Source organism: Drosophila erecta, unplaced genomic scaffold, assembly GCF_003286155.1.
Source record: "Drosophila erecta strain 14021-0224.00,06,07 unplaced genomic scaffold, DereRS2 tig00000055-arrow-pilon, whole genome shotgun sequence".
NCBI lineage: Eukaryota > Metazoa > Arthropoda > Insecta > Diptera > Drosophilidae > Drosophila > Drosophila erecta.
Genome location: NW_020825200.1, coordinates 15,518,637 through 15,546,027, shown reverse-complemented (window position 1 = coordinate 15,546,027; position 27,391 = coordinate 15,518,637). Strand labels below are relative to the sequence as shown.

At 45.1% G+C, this 27,391-nt stretch overlaps 1 protein-coding gene across 1 annotated transcript in view; it reads right to left on the bottom strand.

The window, feature by feature from the left end:
* The window catches only part of LOC6542503 (discoidin domain-containing receptor 2), a 71,226-nt gene that overhangs the window by 15,640 nt on the left and 28,195 nt on the right, over nt 1-27,391 (bottom strand). The window contains exons 4-14 of the mRNA XM_001969959.3: nt 18,356-18,587; nt 17,672-17,819; nt 17,159-17,338; nt 16,965-17,098; nt 14,553-14,760; nt 11,654-11,791; nt 11,125-11,336; nt 10,649-10,796; nt 6,609-7,125; nt 4,725-4,973; nt 4,195-4,287 (exon numbers count right to left, since the gene is read on the bottom strand). Of these exons, the coding sequence (XP_001969995.3) occupies nt 4,195-4,287; nt 4,725-4,973; nt 6,609-7,125; nt 10,649-10,796; nt 11,125-11,336; nt 11,654-11,791; nt 14,553-14,760; nt 16,965-17,098; nt 17,159-17,338; nt 17,672-17,819; nt 18,356-18,587 (2,259 nt within the window). The remainder of the gene's footprint in view (nt 1-4,194; nt 4,288-4,724; nt 4,974-6,608; nt 7,126-10,648; nt 10,797-11,124; nt 11,337-11,653; nt 11,792-14,552; nt 14,761-16,964; nt 17,099-17,158; nt 17,339-17,671; nt 17,820-18,355; nt 18,588-27,391) is intronic.

Sequence of the window (27,391 nt, the reverse complement as noted above, 5' to 3'; positions counted from 1 at the left end):
AGTCGTCTGGCGCAGCGAACCAGCAAATAACCAGCAATAAAATGGCCAAAGTTTTCGCGAATGGTAAACTTTGCACTGCCATTGCAAGAACACAAGTCAACAGAAACAACGAGATAGGTAGTTTAAGAAAAATTAAGTTTCTGCGCCGCTGCGTTGGCAAAGGAAACGCGTCCTCAAATTAAAGGCGTATTGCACAGAATAACGAATCTGATTCTATGAGAGTTTTCTGTAGTTACTCATAGCTTATTTTTTTATTTACCAATTGATACCTAGAAAGTAAAATATATCATCATTCACTAAAAATACTTCAATTTGCCAAGTTACGGGTAGAAAGTACTATCCATTCAGTGCCCAGCTAAGAAATGACAAATAAGAACATCCCTGAACAGGGCTACGCACTAGTGACGAACGCACCTCCAATAAATTATTTCCTTAAAAATAATACATTAATAGTTCATAACACTTAAATTGAATATTATGATATGACTGTACACAATGAAGCTTTAACTGCAAAGGTATACCCTAAATGTGTACATATATTATTTTGGTTATGGTTTTGCTCTGTTCACATCGGTGGGTGGTGGGTAGATATGAGATTAATGTGAAAATTCCGGGCCCAGACGTCGCACAGTGGGTGCAAATTAGTAGTACCGGTGTCAAAATAACATGTTTTCAGAGATAATTACTTTTTATATATTTGTTAATTTCTTTAAATTTATTATCTAGTTTTCATATGAGCCATAAACATTTCGAATGCTTTGATTAAAATGTATGCACTGAGCTTTACGACTTTTGCAACGTTTGTTCTGCGAGTTCCACTGTGCGGCGGATTGCCAAACATATTCGTCATTTAAGCTCAACCAAATGTAATATGAAAATCGGGATGAGTGGGGATATGTCAACGTGCATTGTGCAGTCGCAGTGGCATTCAGGTGGGTTGGCTTCGGTGGTTAGGTGGTTGGGTGGTTGGGTGGTTGGGTGGTTGGTTTGGCGGGTGGGGCTTGGCTGCTTTTTGCTGGGTATTGTGGAATTTCCTGTCAAGCTAATTTCCTTTGGGTGCTGGTGTTTGGTTGGGATCGCGTTGCATTGCCCCGAGTTGGCAGCCCATTGAATCAATTCACCTGCATGCATAAAATATTTTCGCTGAAAAAACAGCACACACACAAACATCCATGAAATTCCTTTATATGTATGTACATACATGGTGTGGCACACGAGCGTAGTTGTATGCAAAATATTTCAAACATTGCATATTTTATAGTTTATTGACTGCAGCGCACAACTCCGCTCCTGCTTCATAGATTATCAACTAGTTTGGGACATCGTGTCCTCCTCCTGCCTCCCTCCTCCCTCCTCCATCTCCTCCTCATGCTAGTCATTTTTTCCATTTACGTCGCGTAGTTGACACAAAATGAGCGCCACATAGGGCGTCCCAATGGGGCACGTCCCCCTTTCCACCCCCACCCCGCTCACTTCACAGGACCCAACCTCCAGTGTGTGTGTATTTGTTTCATTCGCCGCTTTCAGCCTTGACTTGTTTGCCAATTGCAGCAGGAGCTCTTGGAGTGTCGTGTCGCTACGTTCGGGAATTGTTTTGTATAGCAAACACCCACCACATAAAATAACTTACATATATGTTGTACACTGTACGCTGTACACGGGCGGGAGTACGATTTACATGGCAGACCACTCGGGTCCCTCGGCAGGTGTTATTAAAATTTATGTGCGAAAAAGGTGTCGAAAACCGGACAATTCCCAACGGGAAGTGAAATGAAATGGACCAGCGAAGCAAAGTTATCTTGTTGATAAAAACAAGGTAGCGCAGACAATATCATAGATCCCTTATCCAAAGTATAAGACGGTATTACGAAAGCAATTATGCTTGTATTAATATTTGAATAGTTTTCTGTACTTAGGAGGTTTGCTCCACAAACGGGGTAATATCTAAAAAAATTGGTAACAAAAGATTCCGTTTTTCCACATTGCATTTTGTTTGACTATTGCTTTGAAATTCATAGACATTTTCCAAATAACAAGTTATTGTTGACTCTCATGAGGTTCCAAAGACACTTAAGCATAGATAAAAAACGTAATTTCTTATTTTCCCGCTTATACAGTTAAAACGCCTATTATTTCTGTGGAGCGTTTCCAACCTTAATATTTTCCAAGTGCCAGTCCGCAAGATTGTAGTCAATCTGAACTCATTTCGAAAGGACCCACGACCCATTACGTGAGGATAGGAGAACGGGGAGTGGGGCATTACGTGTGTGTGGTGGCAGAAAGTGCTAGTTTCTGCAGAGAAAGCAAAAAACGGCCAGCGTTCAACTAATTTCAAATTAAACTCAACGTTAGCTAAGCAAAGCCCAAGCCCAGGCCACCCACACCCATTATCCTTCGCAGTCCTTCACATGGCAGAGCCACCCAAGGACTATCTCGAACAATTTTTCAGCATTTAAACACTAAAGTGCCAAGCTAATAAACGATATTAGTGCCAAAGCTCATTTCAACAAATATTGTTAGTGTGTGCGCCGAGTACGTATGTACGTATGTATGTATGTACGTATGCATGCCTGTATGCATGTATGAGTGGCTTGTGGCAAGGAAACTGAGCCGGAGTCCTGCCGATGGTCTGCTTGCCCCGCCGCTCCACCCGTTGTGCAAACATTTTCCAAACAGTTACCAAATAAAAATGATTAGAAACGTGACTAAGAGTGCAAAAAATGTTATTTACTTAACTGATGTGAGCTCTGGGCCAGCAAACTCAGCTGATGATGTGGCGGGACGGGACAATACACACGGGGACAAAAGTTTGCTGCATTGCAGTTTGCACAAGGATGCTGCAACCATCGACATTTTCCAAATGTTCGAGGAAAACTTTCAAATTGTGTGAAAACTGCGCAGAGCGGCGGCCAATAAATGCATTTTAAAGTGGCCTTCATTATGGGCCTTCATTTATTTCGCTCTTCAGATGCCAAGGTATTCAAGTTCGAATAAAATATACATATATATATATTTGAAAAAAACACTGAAACTTGGAGCCGTGCGGAAAAATATGGATGGCAATAACAAGGAAACGATATTCTTAGAAAACAAAATAAAATGGACATCGCTCATCCGTCACGTTGGCCGCTTCCATTGCCAATTGCTGTCAAATGGCATATTGCTTACTTATCCAGCATTTATATCTAATTTTATTGTTGTGCCATCAAAAGGGCGGGCTTGCGTCTCAGTCCGACAATTGCGTGCCCAAAAATAGCACACTTCTCTTATTGGATTTCAAAGGAGCACTTCCTCCGCCGGCCAGAGGGCAGGTGAGCGGGTGAGCAGGTGAGCTGCGGTGCCAGGTAGTCGCCATGTGTACGTATCTATTGATTTGTTATGACTGAAGCGAAATCGGAGGAGGGAAATGCTCCTTGGCTGGCTGCTATAACAACATTTTCCATAATATACGATGAAAGCAAAAAGCGAGCGAGGAACTGGGAGAAAAATATTCGCATATACAGGACAGGGGGCTATTGCCTGGCGGTCCTCCGTTGCCGGCTCCTCGTTGACATTTTCATTAGCAAATTAATTTTAATTGATTACATTCTATGCGAGGAGGCGCACACAATGCTTGTGGGTTGCTCGATATATTGAATTACCAGTCTATATAAATACGTGTACATATACCTTGCCTTTGCCCGGTGTACCTATAAATCATTCGCGTCGGCGACTAGGCAGAGTCGAATAATTCCATTAAAGCAATTCGAGAGTCTTTCAGGGGGCCTCCAAAGATCATACAATATGAGTTTGAGGCTGTCGAGCTAAAAACCTGTACCTGTGCTTTTAGCCTGACTTCTCCCAGGGGCGAAAAGTTAATGGTGTCTGCAAGGACAAGCCCGGCTTCTGGGTAAAAAGTATTGATACTCGGCGGATTTGCCAGATTCGATTTATGTACATTATAATTCGTATCCTGAATCATAACAGCAGCCCGACGAGCAGTGCACATTGTCTGCCTGCGACAAAATAATCCATTACTTCTGGATAAAGCCCCGCGACGCTTCTTAAAGTATTTTTCTTTGTGCCCATAAACACAAAATAACTTCAAGATTAAATGAAAAAATTCGCGTCTGTTTGGAGTGCAAAGGGGGGCAGGAGGGCAGGGAAATCACCTGCTCCCGCACTCCGGAGGAAATTCTTATCTTTGGCACTTACCTTGTCGCCAGATCCCGATGAACGAAATTCATTTGCTCCAAATGCTTCATGCCCGATGCAATTTGTGTGGCAATGTAGACTAAGCACCCGAAGCTGTGCCGCAGACGTGTAAGGATTCCGATTCCGATTGCGATTGCGATTCCGAGTGGAGCATTACGTAGCAGGGGGCGGGGAGCAGGAGTCCAGGGAGTACGGAGCGGATGCGGAAGATGCCAGCGTCAAATGAGAATTTGAAAAGTTTTCAAATGCGACAACGTCGCCAAAGTTGGTGGGGTGAGCGAGCCAAGTAACGAAGTTTCCACATCCGTTGGCGCAATTCGGTGGTGGTTCGGTGGTTCGGTGGTCGGTCCATGGGTTGGTTGGTTGGTTGGTTGGGATCGGTGTTATCATTGAACACGAGGCCGGAAGTGTCGCGTCGGCAAAAGGCGTCGGTACAGGAAGCACGATAAAACGCACCCAGAAAAAAGGGGGAGAAACAACGCATTAGTTGAAAAGCACTTTCCAGGGCTTTTTTTGCGGAGGGTCCTTACCTAAGACTCTTCTTGGCCATCAGTCCGCTAGTCTCGGCCACGTGCTCCTGCAGGAACTGGTTCAAGTCGCCCAGGCAGTGCGAGTAGTCCTGCACAATGCAGATGGGCTCGTCCCGCAGGCAGGCCCCCACCAACCGGGCCACATTGGGGTCGCTCAGCTGCGCCAGCTGCTTCGCCTTGCTGCGGAACTCCTTGCGTAGGTGGTCATTGGCCCCGGGCCGCAGGGTGGCCACTGCCACGAGGGTAGCACTGCGAGGGGATCAGATTCGGTTAGATCGCTGGGAAATGGGCAACGCCATTCTAGCTTGGGTGGCAGAACACACAACACACCAAGCTCCAGAATAGTAACGAATGCAACTCACAGCAGACTGTACTTAAAGCCTCGAGAACAAAATTCTATTCTTAATTCTAAATTCTATTATTAATTAAAATTCTACAAAATATCTAGCTCACCACTACTCTTTGCTCTCGTATGTGCATATCTACAGTAGTCTCTACCTCTGCACGCACTTCTGGACCGATTCCCCCTGCGTGGAGCTCAATTCGAGCGCAGTGCCGAAATATGCAAATACCACAGAAATTGTTCAATTTTTGGTGCGTCCATTCGTAATGTTGTGGCTTTGATTTTCAACGTCTATTATAATTTTCACCTGCGGTCCAGGACAATAAAATCTATCTTTTGTCTGATAACTGTCTCTCCAACTGTCCATTAATATTTTAGCAGACTGTTAGGCCCTAGGGGGCGGCCATGCGAACGCCCTCCAAGTTCCCGCTCAGATGCCTTCCCCAAAATGGGAAATGCCCTATTCCATATTAAAGTCTGCCTGCATGTGTGCAGATCGCTTGCCTGTGTGTGTGCGTGTGTGTGTGTGTGTTAATTATTTTGCATACATCTGTCTGAGTCTCGGAGGTTTCTCTGATGGTTTTGCAGCCACTGCAGGGACTTCCCCACTCCACGTGGTGGCCAACTCTGCCTGCTGGCTGGGCAATATTACGTATACGTAATACGTTTTGTGGCTTTCCGACCGCAAAACTATTAAAGCAAGCTGGCAAATCGAATTGTTACGTAACGTAACGTATTAAAATGTGCCAGAAGCAGAATATTGGCCTGCCACCAGGATATTGTTCGAAGCTTGACTCTAATTGATTTTTGCGCATGAAAACCGACGATGGACGGCTGCGGAGACGGAGACGTTCGGAGTCGGGGGATTACAATAGTCATGGGCATATATTTCGAGTGATGAAAGGGGGTTGGGTCTGCGGAAGAATAATAGAACTGGGAGCGAAGGTTACGTGCACATCTATACATACAGCGGGTTGCGGTTGTAGCAGGTTTGATGGATGCATAAGCCTGTCAACCCGCCATTACAAGCTACAACCAGAGAAAAGGACTAAATTCCCCACACAGGAACACAGTTTCGGTGAAATCAAGTAAATCTACTGCTTAATTGCTTTATCTTACTCATTTTGGTTGAATTTAATAAGAACAAGAGCTTGCGCTATGGGATTGCCCAACTATCAGATACTTGTTAACCAGCTAAAGCCCATAATTCGAGATTATAGATTTTTGGCTGTTTTAAGTTGCTCTTAGCTATCGTAATTCGCTTCTTTTGTAAGGGAAATGTATTATTCGATGCGAAACGTCTTGCTTAGTGCCTTACAGACTTCAAGGCTAACTAAACGCGGCTAACTACCCTTCCTGTTTCCGCTTTAAGGGCCCAAACTGACTAAATACTACCCATTTCATAGTAGCCAGGTTCGGTCGATCTGCGATTTACAGGTTTGGCCAGTATACTAGGACTAGCCCCATCCCAAAGAGGAATCGGTGTTTGTGTGTGGAGTACGGAGTTGGAGGGCATTCCGCCTGCTGTGTGCAGTACTTACTTCAGCACATTTGTTTCGCACAAATGCAGCTCGCCAAATACGCCGGAGCCCAGTTTCTCGACGATGACCAGCGACTGACGCGGAAACTCCTGCACTTGGCAATTGGCCCGCTCCTCGTTAATGTCGGCGAAATTTGCGCTCATATCCAAATTGTAATGATGCGGTTTGCCCACGCCGCCACTGGTGGGCGTGGTGGCAGCCGTAGTCGAGGAGCTGAGGGATCCGCTGCTCTGGGAACCCGGCGGCGCCACGGGCATGGGCTTGCTGCAAACTGGCGTTGCTGCGTAATATTTCTCCGGCGGCGGTGGCACGGGCGGCGAAGGTAGCGGCAGTGTGGCCGCATTAAGAGAGTTGCGTGTGCTGGCGGTCACTTTGCCTGTGGCAACAACGAATTCTGGACTCGACCCCGTTCCGGGACCCGTGCCCGTTCCGCATCCCGAGCCGCATGGCGGGGAATTGGGCAGCAGCTGCTGCATGTGAGGCACCGCATAGTCCTGGCACACAATGTCCGGCACATCTGCAATTTGACGGAGACGGGTTAGTGCTAATTCCGTGCGATAAAACCCCAATAACTGCCAGCCTGTGCTGCGAATCGTACTTATAGAATCCTGTTTACATATTGTATCTTTTAGCTATTCGGATATGAATAACTAAATTGGTAGTCATCCAAGATAGACAAGAAATCGCGAATTCGGCTGCGTTTTTCTTTCTCGAACGCAGATAGAAAATATTTGCCTAATATCCACACAATCAAAAGGAATTTTGCCGAGTATGTCAGTGCATTGGTTAACCACTACTTGATGCGTTGTTGAAGACGAGAAATGTTCAAGCAGCTGCATGTTGGCCATAAAAACAAAGTATTTGCTTCCCTCTGCATATGATTCAGTAGAGTTTTCTCGGAAAGTGCAATAGTTTGCATTTTGTGGATGTTTCCTTTCTCGGCTTTTACAAATCTTCGTCTTCCTTCTTTCCGTCGGTTTCATTTGTTCTGTCCAAGTCTTTTCTGCCTTCAACTTAAAACTTTTCCCATTTAGCCATAAGAAAAAAGGAATGTGGGAAGAGGGATGGCCGGAGGAATAGAGGAGCATTTGGGCAGATGCGAGGTTGAACCTTAGGGATAGGAAAAACGGCGTGTGGCTAAAAACTAAATGAAATTAATTGCAACTAGACGCCCATGATTTTACTGTGGGATAAATGCAAGCTCTTTGGGTGAAAATCATCCTATCATAACCGTTAAAAGAAAAGGTTCCCAGGATTTTGCCAAATCAGTTGTAGCTGGAAAATTCCTCCTGGTAATAACTCAATAATAGTACTTATATTATAAAACTTGGAATTGGTTTTAGAATTCTTTGAAAATTAAATTGTTCCTAGAAAGGTTTTAGCACAAATCTATCAAAACGATTTACTTAGCAGTTCATTCAGCACAAATGGGTAACTTTAAATTTTGTTGTTGCTTCGCCTTAGAGTCCTTTGGCATTCGTTGTGGCCCAGAAAAGCTAGAAGGACATAATAACATAACAGCCAGCAGACGGGAGACAGATTGGGCCACAGCCGAGCCACAAGGACAGTCGCAGGCACTCAACGAACGTTAATGACAAAACTTTTCGACGAACGAGCGAATTTCGCATGCAAGTCCTCTGGATGTCTGCACGTGTGTGAGTGTTATCTACAATTGTGTGCACGTATATGGGTGTCTATGTAGCCGAGCAATCAGGACCCTCCAGTTTTGAAGTTGCACTAAAGTTGGGTCCTGCTTTGAAATTTGAAATACTCTACTACCATTGACATTTCTGAAATAAAAATGCGTTTGACTTTTAAAATGAAATCAGCGTTTTGTTTTTAACATTAAAATAGGTTTTCAAATAGGTTTTTATTGCAAAGGGTCCATGCTAAGTCGTTTATTTGCGCATAATTAAACATGATCTGAAAGCGTTCGATCTGCGAAGATGAAACAAATTTGTTGAGCTCCAAACGAGTTGTAATCTCCAAAACGAAACTGTGTGCTCTTAAATCCCTTTCAACTTTTTTGCAACTATTTTCGGTTCATGAAATCAACATAAACAAGAATTCACGAAATTCATTGCAGACGGAAGGTAAATTTGGGACTGCGTGTCAGACTGACTGGTTGAATATGGACGACCTGCTTTCAAACGACTTTCGTTTCTCGTTTTCTGCTCAGTGTTATTGCAATACTTATTTGCATGCAAAGTTATTAAGTTCGTGGAATCCTTTTTTATCAAGTCTGTGCTTCACTGTCCTTGTGGTCGTGTGCAAATTGCCAGTTGACTTCAAAAATATAGTTTAATTTGAGTGACTCCAGTCGAGTTGAGCTGTTCCCGTTCAAGAACTTTTGCAGCCGGCCTGAAGTTTGAAGCACTCAATTTGGAATCGCGCGAGACTGTGCCGAGTCGAGCCAGCAACTCAGCCTTTTCTTTTTAATTTATTTCAACTAAATTAAATTAATACACTCGTACCACCACCACCAGGCAGACCCAGACTGAGGGATTGCGAGGTGGAGAGCGGCGGGCGGAGGATGGAGGAGCCATGACAAATATTTGCTGCCCAGTTATAAAATGCACCCAGAGGCAACGTCAGGAAACTTTTGGCAAATGACTGGAGCGCATGAAAGGCGTGCTGTAAACGTTTATGATGAGTGGGAGTTGGATGCGCAGGCGATGTGGTCGCCTGGCAGGGAATCTCTACGAGAATGTCCTCAAACAATCCGCACTGCAAGGTTGTTGTCGATCTCATGCGAAGCAGGTAAGGTAAGCGCATCTTACATAAGGGCAGAACTCCGAGCTGGATACCACAAAAATTGTGTAACCTGCCCTGCGGCCCAACAGAGGAGCATAAGAATTCATTACAATTTACGGATCACAGGTCGTAACTTCTAACTGCAGTTTTATGTCCGTGTGGCAATTAAAACCGTGCACATGTCGCACACAAAAAAGGGGCACACAAAACATGCCACTAGCCGGATGAACTGCTAATACCCTTGGTAGAAAACTCGGCGACTTTGCTGGGATAAGCGGGAGCACAGACAGGAATTCTTTGACATTATATTTCTCGCCATGATTACATCTACAACCTTGCATGTGTGGTGTAATAATGTAAATCACAGTAGTCGTAAAAGAAGTCATGGTAAAATTGATTATACTTAGAAATTATTTACAAGCTGGAGTTTCAGGAGAAGGTACGCATCAACTTTGTTTAGCGCTGGATATACCGCATAATTTATAAACAACTTTTATTGTTTTTGTTTTGAGCACCTCCTTTCAGCCTGCATACGCATACCCTGCAAATGTTCAGAAAAAACCGCCTGGCTCAGCAATTCAGAATTATGTCCTGCGGTGCCAACAACGCTCTCTGCCGACCAGTTTTTTATACCCGTCCAGTTTCTTTGGTACATCGCTGTGAACTCCGCACCACCAAACTTTCGGATCCATGTTGTCCGCTAAATTAAGCATTGCGTTCTCGGTCCTGCCCCTCGCTGCCCGCGCCAGTTGCCATTTGCTATCGGGCCGCAGGAACATCTGCATGTCCTGTCACGGCCAGGACGCAAAACATCAAACTCATCAGGAGCGACACCAACAGCCCGGCGTACCAGTCGCTTCAGAGGGGAGTGGGATTGGCAGGCGGATTGGGATTGGCAGTGGGAGTGGGAGGAGAGCTGTGCCGCCAAGTGCTGGAAGCTGGGAGCTGGGCGCTGGAGTCCAGTAGTTCATGGCTGGGGGCAAGAGGCCACACATCATTGTCATAGGTGCATCTGCCATCAGGATCTCCTAGCACTCAGCACACAGCTTTTAATGGTTTAACGCTCTTCGTTTTACTGTGCCAAAAATCGCATTCGCCCAAAAAGGGACGCATTCTCAAATAACAATAATAAAAATAATGCTACATTTTAATTTTAACTACACGTTTAAGGTTCTGCTGAATGCAGGGAATGAAGCTAGGCAAATAAGTTCGCAGAAGACTTGAAAGCTCTCCTCACACAACCCCACGTACCCAACTTTTCTCGCAGTGTGCGCTGACCGACTCACCTGTGTAGTCGGGTGATACATGCTGACGCTGCAGGTCATTCATGGGGCAAGCACTCGCCGCACTGGTGTACATGTTCGCGTTGAAGGGCTCATGGTACAGACTGTTCTTGTCAATGGACGACTCATTGTCATCCATTGTTGTGACCACCTGGGGAAAAAAGGGGTAGTAGATAGTAGTAGTGAAAAAAACGCATGTGTTGCCCGGGGCTCTTTTTGCATTCCGCTGCCCGGTTACTACAGTTTTTAATCATGATTTCTGGAATATGGCCGGCGTTTGTGCTCGGTGCGATCTATTTTTTGGGTTCTGTGCTGTCCTGCTGGCCCCGGAGCTGGTGACATGCATCCGGGATGGTCCGAGGATCCAGCTGAGTATGCCGGCGGGAATCAGGGTTGTTATGCACTTTGCATGTTACATAACCGGGCGAGTTTGGCGGAATGCATTAATGGCAACTCGAGGATGGCGCTTAGGCGCTTACCTTCAGGACACCGTTGCCGTTAAGTGTGTCCGGGCTGAAGTTGTGCTGGAAGGCATCCAATCCGTTCTCCCTGCCCCTGGCGTGCTTATTGCGAGCCACTATCAGCAGTATAAATGCCACCAGCAGCATTATTATTGTGCCCAGCACTGTGATTATGACGCCGACGAAGCTCGTCTCTGGTTCCTGGTGGTCAATGGGCTTCGGAGATATAACTAGTGGAGGGATTTAAGGGATTTTGCATTAACTTTCGGAAAATAGTGTCACCTGCAATAATCAACTCGTATTTATTGTTTTGTAACTAAAGATATTATTGAGCAACTAAAAGTTGAAGAACGCATGATGGATGATATCTGCGTAGTGACGAAACGCGCCTTTTACAGTAATGAAATTATGTGGCTTGGCAGGTTTCATCGCTTTTAAGCTTGGTAAAAGGCACATTAAAAAGTCCTTGACGCAATTAGCGAAGTGTTGTCTTTATTGAAACAAATCGGGGGTACTTTTTAATATACACTCGTAATACTCTACCCACCTTGAGTCGTGTGCTGGCTTCGTTCGCCTCCGCTGCTAATCGCTCGTCCGACTTCATCGCGCTGCAACGGATACTCAGAAGTGGACGGCTGTTTCTCGCCATTCGGCAGCTCGTCCGTGAAATTGCCGACCACAGGAACTGCAAGTTGGAGAGAAAGTTTTCAAAAATGAGTTCTCCTCTTTTAATTGAGTGAATAATATGGTCAGGGCGAAGCTTATTGCTCTCCCTGAAGGGTATGGGAAACTGTATCCTTGGACCCATGTTTGTTATGCTTTTTGGAGTGCGGAGGACTGTTAGGAGGTTCGAAAAAAGTAGGTCCACCTACTCCGAACGAGGCGTGGATGCTGTCCGCCGTGATAAACTGCCTCCACTAATGGGTCCTGTGAGCAATTAGGCGAAATGTGGGTCTGGGAGACGGAGCGACGAAGAGCGATTATTATGATGAAAAATGGCCGAGTGCCGCGCGTCATATCAGCGCTCCGACGAGGAATGACAAGTGGGTGGCGAAATCCGCGAGAAGCGGAAGTGAGAACGGGGCATTACGACGTGCTGTAGGTTTACTTAAAGGCGTCGGAGCGTACGTCGGCGATTGTTTGCTCCTCCGCGGACTCGATGTTGACTTTTGCCCCGACGCAGACCAAACATATATCCATCGAGAGCCCAGACAGTCGTCAATAACGATGAGCGACAACAATACCGACTAGACCAATGGTCAGAAAAGTTTACCCATCGGTCTGTTGACTTTGTTCTTTCTATATCCTTTTCCATATCGTGCAGATGCATTTCCGCCTGGAGCGCTTGCTGAACCCTGCTCGCTGGATATTTAAAAACAAAAACGGACGAATTTGTATAAATTTGGAAAGTCGAAAAAAACAAAAAACATTTAGCAACTCGGGGGATATGCTAATTTGAACAGCTCTTGGCATTGATTTTTCGCTTGTGCTTTCGGTTTCTCTCCCGCCTTCGCCGCCTTTTATTTTCTTTGGCAACAAAAGTTTTTTGTATGCTTTTCGGGGTTTGATTTTAATATGCAAATAGCGTCGATGGAAGGGTTTTGCCTAAAATGTCTGCCGAAAAGGGCTAGCTGGATTAGCAAAGACAACTTTGCCGCGACATATGTACGAGGAGTCCATTTTAAGATGACTTTAAATTTCGAAGAACATCCATCTATACGCTGTTTCCCATGCAGAATCACTCTCAGCTTATAGTTCGGTTGTCATTAAGGAAATTACAAATCAAATTCGCATTTCGAGTGCTGTCAAGGCCAGCTTATGGCCAAAAGAATCAACCAAATTGAGCAGCAAATTTCCACAGCATTTCCACACAGAGCCACACACACAGCGCCAGCCAAAGCGATTTTCAATTAGAAAGGATTAAGCGGGACAAGCTGCACAAGGACTTAAAGAGCGAGCAGCGGAGTTATTGAAATGACTTTGAATGCATTCACTCAGCCAGTGGGTGGCTGAATGAATGAGCCATCGGATGACTGAGCCGTATGCTGCACCCAAACAGCAAATGAAGCGAAAAAGACGGGACGACCGTTGAGCAGACACAAAGCATGTGCTCCATTTGCAAAAATATATTGCAACGTTATTGATTTATCTAGGTAAGTGTTCCGGCAGAGCTTAACTACGCTGCCGAGGAGGGGCATTAGGGGATAAAACAAATGCAAAAAGTAAAAGCGAAACACAAATCTCTCACGAGGACTAAGCCAGCGCCATGGGCAAAAAACACAAACAGAAGGCTTTGGCATGTGCCACACGGCACACTGGGAATACTCTACAATTCAATTTATCGCGAAACTACTAATGTACTTTTTATCGCGCGAATGCATCTATATCTGAAAAGCTGAAGACACAATCGCGTGTTCAATTAGTACGGACAAATATAAATGAGCTGCGGTGCAAAGCAAGTGTGTTGCCCAAGCGAAGTGGTTGACCATTAAAAATGTTACTTTGCATAATTTGGTCTAGATGTGTTGGCACCATCGAAAACATCGATCCGAGAAGTTGCACATGGAGGCCAGCTTATATTTACTGGCAATCATTTTAAAACGAAATGCAATCCGAGGCTGGCGAGTGCGATGAAAGCTTCTGGGAATCCGGCTCGGCTGCTCATTGAGTTGCAAATTTCAAATGCACAAAAGGAAGGCAACTCATTTAATTTTTACAATATCCCAGTGCTTCAGTTCGGCTCGGCTCTTAGTTCTGCTTCCAGTGGAGCATATGCTGCCGGATTCCCTGCGCGCGTGTGTGTGTGTGTGTGTGTGTGTGAGCACTTCCGTTTCCGCTGCAACGTCACAATGGCAGTCGAGTTGCAGCAGCATCAACTTACTTACCACCCCCCGCCGCCCGCCGCTTTGTATCACTCTATGCGCAATTGCACACGGCAAGGAAAAACAAAGCTGCCGGCTACTGGTGCTCATGGGTGAGTCAAGTAAAAATCCTCCTCGCTCCATATCCGAGCGTAGGAGCATGGGTGTAAGCTTCCCCAGCCCGGCTGGTAATAAATTTTGCGCCATTGAGCGTGAGTCGAGCCCTTCTTGATCGGGTCTGCCAGCTCGTTTTTAATTAAATGCGCAACGATTTTTAGTGTCAGTGGGAATTTTCAATGGATGCGAGCTGTGTTTGTTGCTGCCGCAGTTTATGTTTGACTTTGCCACCGTTGCCCTCACGTGCCGTGTTGTTTTTGCCATTTTGAGGGCTTAACTACGTATGCTTTCAACGGAGCTCAAAGGATGCAGCATGCCAAGCAACACACACAGACACACACACTCTTTAATTTGTAACAGGTAATACTGTTAGTGAAGCTGGATGTACATACTTTGAAGTATAGAAAGAGCAGTAAAGTATCTGGTCATATGTGGGCTTTACCCTTCCGTTTGAAATACTTTGCTTACCTGATATAAACGTTATCTCGCTTATCATCATCCAGCGGGCGGCGAAGTACAGATGCAACTGCAGGTAGCGCCCCAGGCGATGGTGCAACTTGATTGTCACGTCGCGTGCGTGATCCAAAACCAGGTCGGGCATATAGGAGAACTGCACCGGCTCGCCAGAGAAGTGGCGACCGCCGATGCTGAAGAATACTTTGGCGTGGACAAACACCTGGAATGAGGAGACGGATCGCCGTTAGGATCAAGGAGCAAACAGCTATAAGCTTGTACATAGCCAAATTCATAGATCATTCCGCGCTTTTTAGTGCGTATGCTAGACATATTTACTTTCAAAGAATTGTTACACCGTTCGGAGCAGCACGAATTCGATTAATTCTTGCTCGCGGCTTTGCAGCTAACTTATGCAGAGTTCAGATACATAGTTGTATCTAACAACTTCATGTAAGGCGCTGAATTAACATTCAACTGCCGTAGCTAGCGAATACATGGACAGGTGCTAGTGCACACACCTTCTTCCGATTGTGAGAACTGTGAACCGTATACAATTAGTATGTGTAATTTTATTCACTACCGCCAATTTTGGGCGAAGCCACAAAATCGTTTTGGTCAGTTGTGAAAGCGACTTGTAATATAATCAAACAAAAACACCCAAGCGTTTTAAATGGTTTGGACTGGTAGTAACGCCTATTTTTGGACAGCCGGATGTATATTGTGTGTGAGTTGTAGTTTGCAGCTACGAATGGCTAATGAGTTGTAGAGCTGGAGCCAAAATTGGTAATGAAATGTGACTGTTCACAAAATTGGTAATGAAATGTGAGTACCGTAAACAAAAGCCACTATATTGGTATCCGAATAAAAGTTTTTAAGTTGCTTCAATTTTGAAGTAATCAAACCCTTGTAATCTGATTAAGATCGAGGTTGATGAAGGATAATTGTATCACAATAACATTTGCTATCTTGTACATTTTCTAAGGTGTATAGAGTTTGAAAAATTCGTCTAATTATTCGGCTGTGATATCTAATAAACCGCAGACTTTACAACCGCTTTACAGCTGCATATAAAATTTCAATTACCACAAATCTCGGATTTGATGCCGCCACTCGGGGCGCAGAGGGAACTTCTAGATTCACCTGGAGGCATGGAAGCATGGGGGCATGGAGGCATGGAGGCACTCAAGACCCCATTAGGAGCTAAATTCTGGTTTTCGCTGCCCCGTAATTTACAGAGCCACTATGTCGTCGACTGTTATGATTTTCATTTTTACGACTTTTCATTACCATTATCATTGGTGGGACCAGGCTTCGTTATCAAATGACCCATTAGTCCTGAAATTACGAAGAGAGCTTCTCAGCAGATCAACGCTGGCCACTTTGCGGTCGTGCCGTAAATAGTGGGAATGCCGTTTATGACGCATTGATAAGCCTCAGAATTACACTGAGTGCGTTTTAATTATGACTCGCGTGTGGCCCCCACACGCCACCTGTTGGATCAAAAGAGAAGCCAGCCCAACCGCACATCGTGGTCAGTGGTCTGGCCAAGATTGAGGACTTCTTTCCCATTCTCTTTGATGTTTGATGTCTGTGTGCTTGACTTCGCCCTCAGCATTACTAATGAGCAGCTCTCAGTCCATCAAAATGGGTAACAAATACATTGCCTATATTAAATGGGTCTGGAGACGTGGCAATCTAAATTAAATAAATATAGCAATATAGTTGCTATTAAAATGTGTTCTTTAAAAGTTATTTTCGAAAGATTGAAATATTTACTGCGGTCTTTTAACAAGGTGGGAGTGTTCGAAGTAAACAGTGTACACTCAGTTTTGTGGCACAGCAATTTGTTTACATAGCTGCAGTGTTCAGATACAGATATATCTACACTTTCATTTATATATAAGCACTCACGATGCTTGTTTACTTTCGATAAAGACTGCAGTGAGTAAGAAACTGACTTGATAATGGGTGAACTGGAGTCCGGACCCCCTTCATACCCTACTTATAAGTACGCCGAGTCGAACCCCAAGAGCTCCCCATATCAATTTTAGTTTGTTTAGGTTCGATTGCGTCTTCGCTTTGTTTATAAAGAGCGTTTTTTCGATTTTTTATTATTATTGCTTTGGGTGGAAGTGGCTGGGAATGCTTAGCTCTTATTTGCTCATTTCGCCGCCAGTTTGTCTGGCGAGGGACCCCCATTTGTGGATCCCCCAGGTTTTTGCTTTTTACGATTTGCTCAGTGGAAATTTGTAGATGTGGTGATTAAGCACATAGCACTAGTTAACAAAGTGAAATAAAAATTAAGTAGCGCGAGTAAGATTATCTTATAAATATCTAAACGTTGATACCACTTTTCTCTGGTATCAAACGCATAAAATTTAAGGATTTAAGAGAAAGGCTAACATTTACGAGCTACTCATTTACCTGAACATCTTTGGAAAACATGTTGTTGGTGTGTATGATGACAGCACTGAAATTGCGAACTGTCTCAAACTCGAATATGATTTCCACTGGCCGCCCGAGCAAAGTGTCGTTTCGCCAGCCAATCCATTCGTAACCTGCAAAAGTGTTGAAAATTTCTACAAGAATTTCACTTTAGAATGCTTTGCCTGTCCTACCTTTGCCGAGGCCATTAATATCGGCTCGGAAGTTGTCCTTGCCCCGCTGACCATCAACGAGTTGGCCCAAACCGTTCACGTAATGATCTCCCTCCTCGTATCCATCGTAGGTTTTGTCCGACAGATCGATGTCCATGCCCCTCTGCATGCCCTTGGGAATGCTGTACGACACAATTCCCTCTGCAACGGATAAATTGTTATTACTCTATTATTATTGCTAGGATATTGAAATACTTTTAGCTGAAGTTCATTGAAAGTGACGAATGGAAAGCGTACTTTCGAATGACCGAAACTTAAGTTTTCAACTAGCACTCTTAAGATTTCGAACTCGTAATAATTTATTTTCTGTCCGACTTTCATTACATTGCAGCTAAAAATACGTTTTCTTTGCGGGCCTTGGGCCACGAGCGAGATCGACTGGGGTGATATGGGGGTCAGGGGTCCCAGGTTCCTATGGAGTGGGAGTGGGAGTGGGAGTGGGGCACAACTCTTGGCGAGCGAATGGGCACCTACCTTCCCAGGCACAGCCGACGATCTCGGCGCGCAGGCAGACGGTGCGATCGTACTGGCTGTAGGGATAGAGTCGCACCTTGGAGGCGAAGACGCTGGGCTGGAGCACGTTCTCCACCTCGCTGTAGGTGTTTATGTTGCCGGGCAGCACCTGGAACGAGAGGAATTGGGGCAGGCATTACAAATGGGTGGTTGGCATGTGGAGTGGTGTGGTGTGGTGTGTAGGCGGCAACCTGATCGCCAAAATACCATCATGAGCAGGCGAAATAAAAACAAAAGCGCCAAAATTGATTTCACATCGCTGGCAGCCAGCAAATCGATGGAACGGGTTCCAGACACCTACGCAGTTTTCTCAACTCCTCCACTTGCCAGTAATTCGCACGTAAATTGATTCGCTTAAGGATCCAATATCTTCTGCACACTATCCGTTCGAGCCCAAGTCCCCAGATGGTTCAGATGGTTATCTGCTTGGCCTGGCCTGCTCATGATTAATGTGTGAATGGGCCGAGCATAGAGTATCGGCAACAGACTTCTTCTCACAGAGATCCGATTTGTTTAATGGTGTATCCCATGTTCCTATGAGTGCTTCGCCAAATAATAAGTGATTTTGGGGTAAACTGAACTGTGAGATATTATGACTTCCCCTTTCCAGACACCAAAGCCTGATTTACTGCCTTTGATATTTACCTCTTTGCCTTGGAGGCCCCTCCATCGAATCCATTTCTTGAGACCCGGCCTCCAGTACTCAACCACATAGGCTTCAGTGTACTCCTGACCCTGACCTTTGCCGAAGCGGCCCTGGGTTCGTATGGCGCTGACCAGGTGGACACCTAGCAGGTCGACCTGCAGGTACTCCGTTAGACCACGGGACACCATGTGCTTCGGGCACCAAGCTCCTCCGTTGTTGTCTATTTTAAGTCTGAAATGATATGGGAGTATTATAAGTAAGAGGCTGTGAAACTAGATCAGTGGAACTCATTTAATTAAAACCATTTCGTTGCCATGGACAAATAAAAATATATTTTATTTAATGGTTATACCCAACTTCTTCATTGATGATCTTTCGAGATATGTATGTGTTCAATGTCTGTGCTCTGCAAGTGAGGCAGCTTTTATCCACGAACCTGCAGACATATACATTGTGGATATATACTATATACAAACTCCATTCCTTTCATGACCTACATTTGGTCCACTCGGAGCAGCTGGACTACATTCAGCTTGCATTTTTTGTCACTTGGCTCACTTGGTTCTTTCAGCCACTGCTGGCCGCTCTTTATACGCTATTTACGTTAATCGCGGCTTACAGCGCCCCAAGTCAGGACACCATAGGACACACCAATTCGTAGCGAAAACCCCGAGAGGATCTCCCCTCCACGTAAAAAATCCAAAAATTCAACGCTGCCCAGGTGGCACTGCGAACCATTCCCAATCCTGCCCAAGGTAACCCCCCTGCTCACCAACTCCACATATTTGCAGAAGGAGCGGAGCACACGACGTGTTTTCCAGCATTAATATCAATTTGGTAGTCATAAATCCCACGGAGAGTGTCCTGGGAACTGTGCCATGCAATAAGGTGAAGGCGGGCAGACATGACTTTTGCCACTGAATTACTTTCGCACACCGCACACATTCGATGCAAGAGCCAATGTAACCGTACAATAATGGTATAATACTCTATAAACCAAGATATGGCAGAAATTATGGCAAAAGAATATTTTTCTTTTATATTTGCGGGTATATATCACATAATTATTGGAGAGCTCCTAAATTGCAGGGTATGTAATGAGGCTGTATAGACCGATTTTTACTCCGCGTTACTTTCGTTGCTTATTCCCGTTAACATATGGGTCACCTGGGATTGCATTTCAGCATAATTTTCATGACAACGAAGCTGTGGGGCTGGAAATAAGAACTGAAAATTCCAAACGGAAACATTTTCCCAATGCGCATTTATAAATTGGCCAAATGATGTCTTGAAGTTCTGAGCTCCTGAAAGTCTCGCTAATATAATGCAAGGCTCGAATTCGTGACCCAGAATTGAAGTTTGCACAGCCGAAAATAAACAAGTATAACAAAAATGAACAAATCTGAACACAGTTAGGATAGTTCGTGCAAATTTGGAAAGTTTCTGACTAAAAATGTTCGCTGTCGGATAATTAATAGTAAGGAAATACAGGTCGCTCCTTTCGCTCAGTGTATCTAGTGCTTGTTATGCAGCTAAAAATGCCGGCTAACATTGCATTCCGGGTAAGGAGATCCTTTTATTAGCTTCGTTTCGGGGAGCACTAACGAGGCCGACAGCTCCACTCATTTATTGCGTCACATTATTTAATACCCGAAAACTATTCCCGAGAAGACGGAGAAACGAGTCCGGAAAATGCCGTGCGAAAGCTTGTTTTTCACCAACCTGCCGGTGCTGTGGTTTCGCTTTACGGAAAATTGTTGCATACTTTGCAAGCGTAGCTCAGGATACACGGCGCGTTATGGTCAAGTCAGCAGAGGAAAAGCCCGTTGAGGGAAACCCTGAACCCGAGCAGCAACATCTGGAGCAGGTTTTATTTAGGCAGGAGCCACTAAAAAATGCCATAAAAGGTCGGCGGCTATCGCATAACTGCAGCACACGACGTTAGTGCCCCCGGAGCACCTGGCTCCTCCCCTCAAACCGACTAAGTGGCAGAAGTTGCATTTACACACGGCCGCTAACTGGGTCTGCTGCCACCTTATGTGCCACAGCCAGCAACTAGACCGAGCCATGTACTCGCAACACATCCGGAGATGAAGATACACAGATACAATTACGAGTAACTGGAAACTAGTCGGGTAGTGAAAGAGCCCGGCTCGTTACTCCTAATCCTCGAGGAGTTAAATACTGTATGTTAAGTGGGTCAAATTGGGTATCCAGTACTGCTTGGTTTTGTTGCGCGGAATTTTCCATGGAAAATGCTATTGCGTTAGCTTAAGTATTTACAATTCCAAATAATGCTGTATCATAGTAATAAGCATTCCTCTTACCTAGGAAAGTAATTGAAATGAAATAAACAAGCAGTACATTGGTTAAATTCTCCCTGCAAAATATTTATAACTACAAAGCTATTTTTCCTGGCAGAGTGCCGAACGTAAGTATTGCGAAAATGTTGTCAGTTCAAAATAAAACAGACTTGAGCTCCTCTACATGTGTGCAAACTACAGGTTATAGCCGCAAAACAGGAGGAATTTCAAGTGAAATTCTTTAAAAACTGCCTGTCAGGTCACATAATTCTGATATAATTCTATATGGTTGCAAAATTACAAAGCAATTACGTGTACAACTATTTGGGATTGATAGAACTTGATTGAAAGAGAGCCGCAAATTGGAAAAAGCGACATTCACCTCAATTCAATTTATTAATTAATCTCAAAGGCTGTCATAAAAACTGAACTTAGAGCCTTTCCCCTGAGTTTTCCAGCTGGCTAGGCGACTAGGCTTCCCCTTTCCCACTTACTTGTAAGTAGGTGGAAACAAGCCATTAAAGGCAGCTGGCGCTCATTTGAGGCTAAAAATTAATTTGTTAAAGGATTGCCCCTCAGTTCTTTGACTGCCTCAACACTTCGAGCTTACCAAAATATTTTACCAACTGAGCAGAGAAGAAAGGAGAAAAAATTTTAATTAAAAACTCGACGATGCTCGGATGTTTTCGCTGCCAGTCGCTAGACGAGGCGTCATTGTTTTGGCAAGGGTTTTTGGGGGTTTGGGGTTTTGGGGGTTTGGGGTTTTGGGCGGTGGAGAAAGTTGGGCGAGAGAGTCGTCTTTATGACAATCGTAAAAAATAATTTTTAGTAGCTTACGAGCTGCTCGCTGAAAGAATTGTTGACTTGGCATTTTAATTGCATGAAGTGCCATTAAAAGCGCCGAACGAAGGAATTGGAAATTAAATGAAAAGTAAATAGGGAGACAACCGCACCCCGTAAGCATCTTACACACTTGTTGAGGCATATTGAAAACGCAAATATTTTACAAGCTCGGCTCAGTTTTTCACCCAGCTTTTCACCCCGCCCCCCCAGGTGAAGTGAAGGACACAATGAACTAGACATGCATACATATCTACATGGGTGCCACTGAACTCTGCAACCCGAAATTTGAAGCAACCCTTCCCTTGTTGGCGACTACGAAATGGGCTTTGATGGGGCGCATATGTTGGATAGGTTTTTCCGGTGGAAAAACAAAATTTAAGCAGCTTATGTTTGGTACTCAAAGCAAAAGTTATGTTGCCAAGGGGATACCGGGAGAACTTTTGAGAGCCCCAGCTGCTGGAAATCTGCTTTGCTTTTCGCTGGAAACCTTAGCCCGCTTCTAGGCGCAAACTTTAAGTCCTCTCCTGCATAAATTCCACAAATCTCAGATTTATTAGAAGTCCTTAGGCGGGACAACAAAGAAGCAAATGAACCCGGGCAGCCGAAAGAAATAAATTCAATGTACGGTCTGGAGACGAAACGCAGGAATGGTTTGGCTTAGATAAGTACTGCCTAATAAAAATATACTTTCCCCATTTATGCTAAACATTCAGTAATAAGAAATGCTTTTGTTCAAGGACTAGCAATGCGGATTAATTTCATAAGTGGCACAGGAAATCATACAATTATGGTTATACCCTTCTAACTGTCTAAAACTTATAAAACCCTTCCATAATGTTAGGTCCTTGTAATACTTTAGTGCAAAAGGAATTTATCCTTGACCTGCCAGGAAGATAATCGTTCGCAGAGCTTAAGGATTGCGTAGCTGGAAAAGAAAAGCAAACATTTCAAAATGTGTCTCGGCCTGATTTTGTGCTTAGCATTTTTGATGGATTTTCCTGTGTTTATATTTAGTTAGTTAATTAAATGTACTTTCATACACTACGGCATTTTAGTGATTCAATGCATGTTATTCTCGCTCAACCTCCCCGCTCCCCCTGCCCCCCCCAGCCGTAACCCACATTAGAAGGATGGAAGGCAGCGCATATATGTAGGTGTATGTCTTCCCTCTTGCAGAGAATAATGGCTTTGTGTTATGCTTTTATGATTGAAGTGAAAACAAAGGGGGCTGCGGGGCTGTGGGGCCGCGGGGGCGTGTGGAAGGTGTCCTCAACCCTTGCACGTCACAAATTGCAAACGAAATGGAGGCCAACTACAAGAGCAGCAAACATATTGTCGTTTGCCTGTGTGAGTGTGTTTGTGTGTGTTTGTGTGGGCGAGTGTATCGATTTTCTTTTTGGCCATAAAACGCTAATGGCCGACTGCTCGTCGACCCAAGCATCCTTCGGCCCGGCCCCCTGGCTTTCCCGGGTTTCCCGGTCTCTCCCGCTCTTCCCGTTTCCACGGAAGCCACTGTCGCCATTTTACTTTTCATATTTTCCATTGAACTTTAAGCCGACATCTCCTTTTGTGCTCCTTGTTGTTGCCCCGGAGCCTGAGGCTATATTGTCATCTTTTCCGTGGTAGCCGTGGTAGCTCTGCGTGTTTGCCATTTTTTCCCTCGCTTTTCCTAAGCTTTCGCCCTGCAATTTCCACTTGACACAATGGCACACAAAATGCAAAACTCCCACCATGCCCACCCAGTCCTTGGATTCTACCACTTTCCACTTTTCCACGACCACCTCACCACTTTTGAAGTGTTGTCTGCCGACTCCGAAAGCGTTACCGACTTGCATTTGTTATTGTGTGCTTTTCCTCGCATTTTCTTTTGCCTTTCCCGTTGCATTTTCCTTCGGCGGCGAAGAAGAGTTGTCCTCTGCATGTCATTTCCCATTTTCTGCCCATTTACTTGGCCGGCTTTTTGGCAGCTGTTTTCCAGCATTGCAAGTCAGCTTTGGCTGATGCTCTTGCGGTTCTGCCTTGTTTTCCTGCCGCTTTCCTAAGCCATTATTGTCGGTCGCAATAGCTGTGACAAAGCCGCCTCCCACTTTCTTCAGCTTTCTTCTGTGGCAGGCTGTGGGAGGCTGCAGCCTCCTCCGGTCAACTACCAAAGTGGCTCATTACACAGCCCACAGTCCCATCCTTCAAATGGCTTCCTTTGGTCATTGTCGCCCGTGCGGTTATGACATTTGCCTTAAATGCGCCTGACTGCATTTAATTGTCTATGCACACAGTGCCGCACTAAAGGACTTTTCGAGAACGGATTGTTGTCGCAGCACAGCCACTCTTCTGCTGATGGCACAGTTTAGCCATAGATAATTCAATTACTCACACGTAACTGCACTGCTTCAAAAGCATGCTTTGTTTTTTGGCCTGTAGAGCGATCTCAATAAAAGGTGTTAGAACTTTGTGTTGCGGCTAAGAGCTCTGCCTAACTCGATGTTTCTAAGCTCAAAAGGCTCATTAGTCGTTTGAATGATCCCGTAATAATGATGTAAGCAGAATATTTGTATCTTTTAATCTATAGAATCTGTTGCAAAGCTTCGTTTTGCTCATAACAGAAGTGCATGGATGGGTACAACCCATTATTGTTACTCCAGCAAAGATGTGTTCCTGGTCCACCTCCGAACAAACTTAATTGGCGACCAGAGAAACCAGTGAAACCACTGAAACCAGCGATCTCTGAGCCAGCAAATTGTGCTGCGCATGCGTAACCAGCAGCCTCAAAGGAGGCTGGTTAAAGGCAAATAGCCAGGCAAACAGCCATGCAGTGTTTGCCCCCGGTAATTGAAAAGCAAACAGAAGCTGCAGACTGCGTAAGCACGACTCCCAGTCTTCCGGGTGATCCGCTGGACAACTCAATACGCCTGTTTACCCTGCCTAGGCGCTCCTAGCTCTGCGACCTCGGATGTGTTGGCAGAAGATTTCACTCCACCAATGTGTGCAGTATGTACTGCAACATCCCAGGCGAAACTAAGTGATCCGTCGCGGTGGGCGGAGTCCGGACAGGTGAAAGGCGGAGAGGGCGGGGTGCTCCCACACAGTTGCAGCTTCTTGTCTATTTTTGTTTGGTCAACAGAATTGTTTGATTTTCGGGTGCCGCGTCCGAATGGTTACTTTACAAATACCTATTTAAACAGCTGCAGACGCGGAACCGTGCCGGCGAACTTTCGTTTACTCGTTCAGCGGGGCACACATTTTTATTGGAAAGCGGCTTTAATGGACAAAGGCGGAAAAATGTGGGAAATTGCCATTGCGAGTTGTATGAGTAGTGCGCTAAGTATGGACAGTTCAATTGTAGTGCTGTCAAAATAAGAAATCAAATGTGATTATTAATAGTAAAATGAACTGACTTCCAAGCCCAATGCTGATCAAGAGAATCCACGCTTTATAGCATTGGAAAAGCTGCCTTTCACTTGCTACATACTGTTTTACTTGAAATGAGCGTGTCAAAAGCAAACATTTTTATGAAAAACCGCCGTCAATCGCCGATAAATTCCATAGAAGGGCATTTTGAATGCCAAGAATCCACAATGGAGAATCGGTTAATTGGACTCGTGACTGGCACGCTGTCTTCTCTAGCACACAGCCTAGTGTACTCCGCCCAGATGCACGCACACCAGCAATCAATTCAATCGGGCGGACATTAAGCAGCAGTGTTGCTGGGAATGGGGCGAAAAACCAAATCAAACATTAATGCAATAAAATGGAAAACGCGTTAACAGCAATTGCTTCAGTGGCCAGCTCTGGCAGCCGGCTGCCAGCACATCGCAATCAGTGCCTAGTCCACGCAGGAGCTGAGCGCTGGGGGATTGGAATTGGGATTGGGAATGGGGCTGGCAATGGGATTGGGATTGGGCATGGGAATGGGAATGGGGCCTAAAAGCAAGCTGCGCCGAGAGCCGAAAGCGAAAATCAATGCCACTGACAGGCGAAACCCCACAAAAGCGCCTAAGTGAGCGACAGGACGACCGCCGCCGAGTGAGCAACAATGGAAGGTGAATTTGATAAGTGGGTGGCTGGGTGTTTTCGGGGGCGTGGCACACCCATTTGTTGCGGCCCAGCTACATAACTGACTTTCGCACACAGCCAGAAGCAGCGTCTAATGCGACAATTAGGACGGTGGTTTTGGGGGCGTGGGGCGCCGTCACAAAGGACGGGAGCTGAAAGGTGTATCCAATTTGGGCTGGCAACTCTCATTCGTGTACTGTCGAAACACCATTACTTTGCCATCTAACTACCAGAATGCATAGCATTTAAAAACCAGCCTAGTTCCTGCACCAAAATAAATAAAGGCAAATTATTTTAATGAACACCAGGCTTAGAGTGCTGCAAAGTGCCAGTCGGCATTAAACATCGCCCATTACCAACTGTTTACAAATTGACAGTAACAAGGAAGTCCTAAAATTGAATATGCCGAATTCAAATATTGATTTCTTTACCAGAAAAAGACATTACACTCCCCGCATTTTGGCAGAGTGTGGTGTGCTGCGATGGTTTTCCGTTCCCCGCCATTAGTTTATCGAATGTTTTGCCACATTGTTTTGCCTCGGCTGTCGGCAGATCCAATCAGCCCCAGTAGCCCCCGTTTCCAGTCCGGGTCCCAAGTCCCACCGACGTCTGGAATCCCTTAATGTGTTAATGTGCTTTTTATGTTACAAATGAGTCAATTTTTATGATTTAAGGCCTGTGTTTGCTCCTTTTGCCTCATCGAACTCGAGTTTTGATAACGGTTTGGCATTTCTGTGCGTTGAGCATCGTTCTCAATCACTGCCTCGAGGAGCAGAAAGTTTCTCTGCGCTACATATTTCATTAGAAATAAATTGCTTATTGAATTATTTATATCATTTTATTCAATTTCTCCACCGCCGCACATAATGTCAAAGCATCCGTGCCATTGATGCGGATGCTTAAATTGATACTTTTAAAGCGGCGATTTCAATTGCTTTTCGTTTACAATCCCTTAATTTTCCAAGTATTAAAGTAGGCCCACCGTCCACTTTCCTTAAATTGCTTCAATTATCCAGTGCCGAGCTCGTGGCAGGAGCTCTCCATGTTCCACGGATATTCGAGCGATAGAATGTATTAAAGTGTAGCCTACATTCAGGCGCCGGAAATTGTGGGTCGAATCGCCTGTCAAAAATAATGTCCAAAATTTATGCCGAGCACATACATATGCATGTGCATACACACGCAAGTGGCTGATGCGTGATAATGTGAGGGGGGAGAGTCCACTGGAGGGGCGACGCATATTTTCATGAAAAGACATCCATCAAAATTCACGCATGGCCTTTCCGTGCATCCCCAAACACGGCGAGTGCCGCACATTGTCATTTCCCAGCCATGAAAGTGAAAAAATAGTGGCAGATATCGGCAAATATAGGCGCACACTGCCGCTTGCGAGGGAAAGTAAGGCTAAATTAGGCAAAGAGTTTTCGGTCACGAGAGGCTCGTAAAGAACGGCGATGGCATAATTTGCACTCAGGCTTAGTTTCGCCTTTGTTTCTCGAATTGGAGCTCAAATGTAGGCTACCAAGGTAATAAGTTTCATCGACTCCTGTGGTTCTCCCAAGTGGCCGAAATGCACGATATAAATCTTGTCGAAACGGAACTTAAAGACCAACTTTGGCCGCTTGAATGTGGAAAACAAAGTTTTTCATTTTTCATACAAGAAAGTGAATTTCCCTGCACTCCTGCCCCCTCACCATTCACCCGTCACCCTTTCTCGCTGGTTTTGTGTCTCATGTGGAGCCACCTTTTCCATTTGTAATAAAATTCATATGACTTTGGCGCATGTTAACCAAAAACCCAGCTCGAAGACGGTCGAGGGCATCATTAGGCTCGGGCACG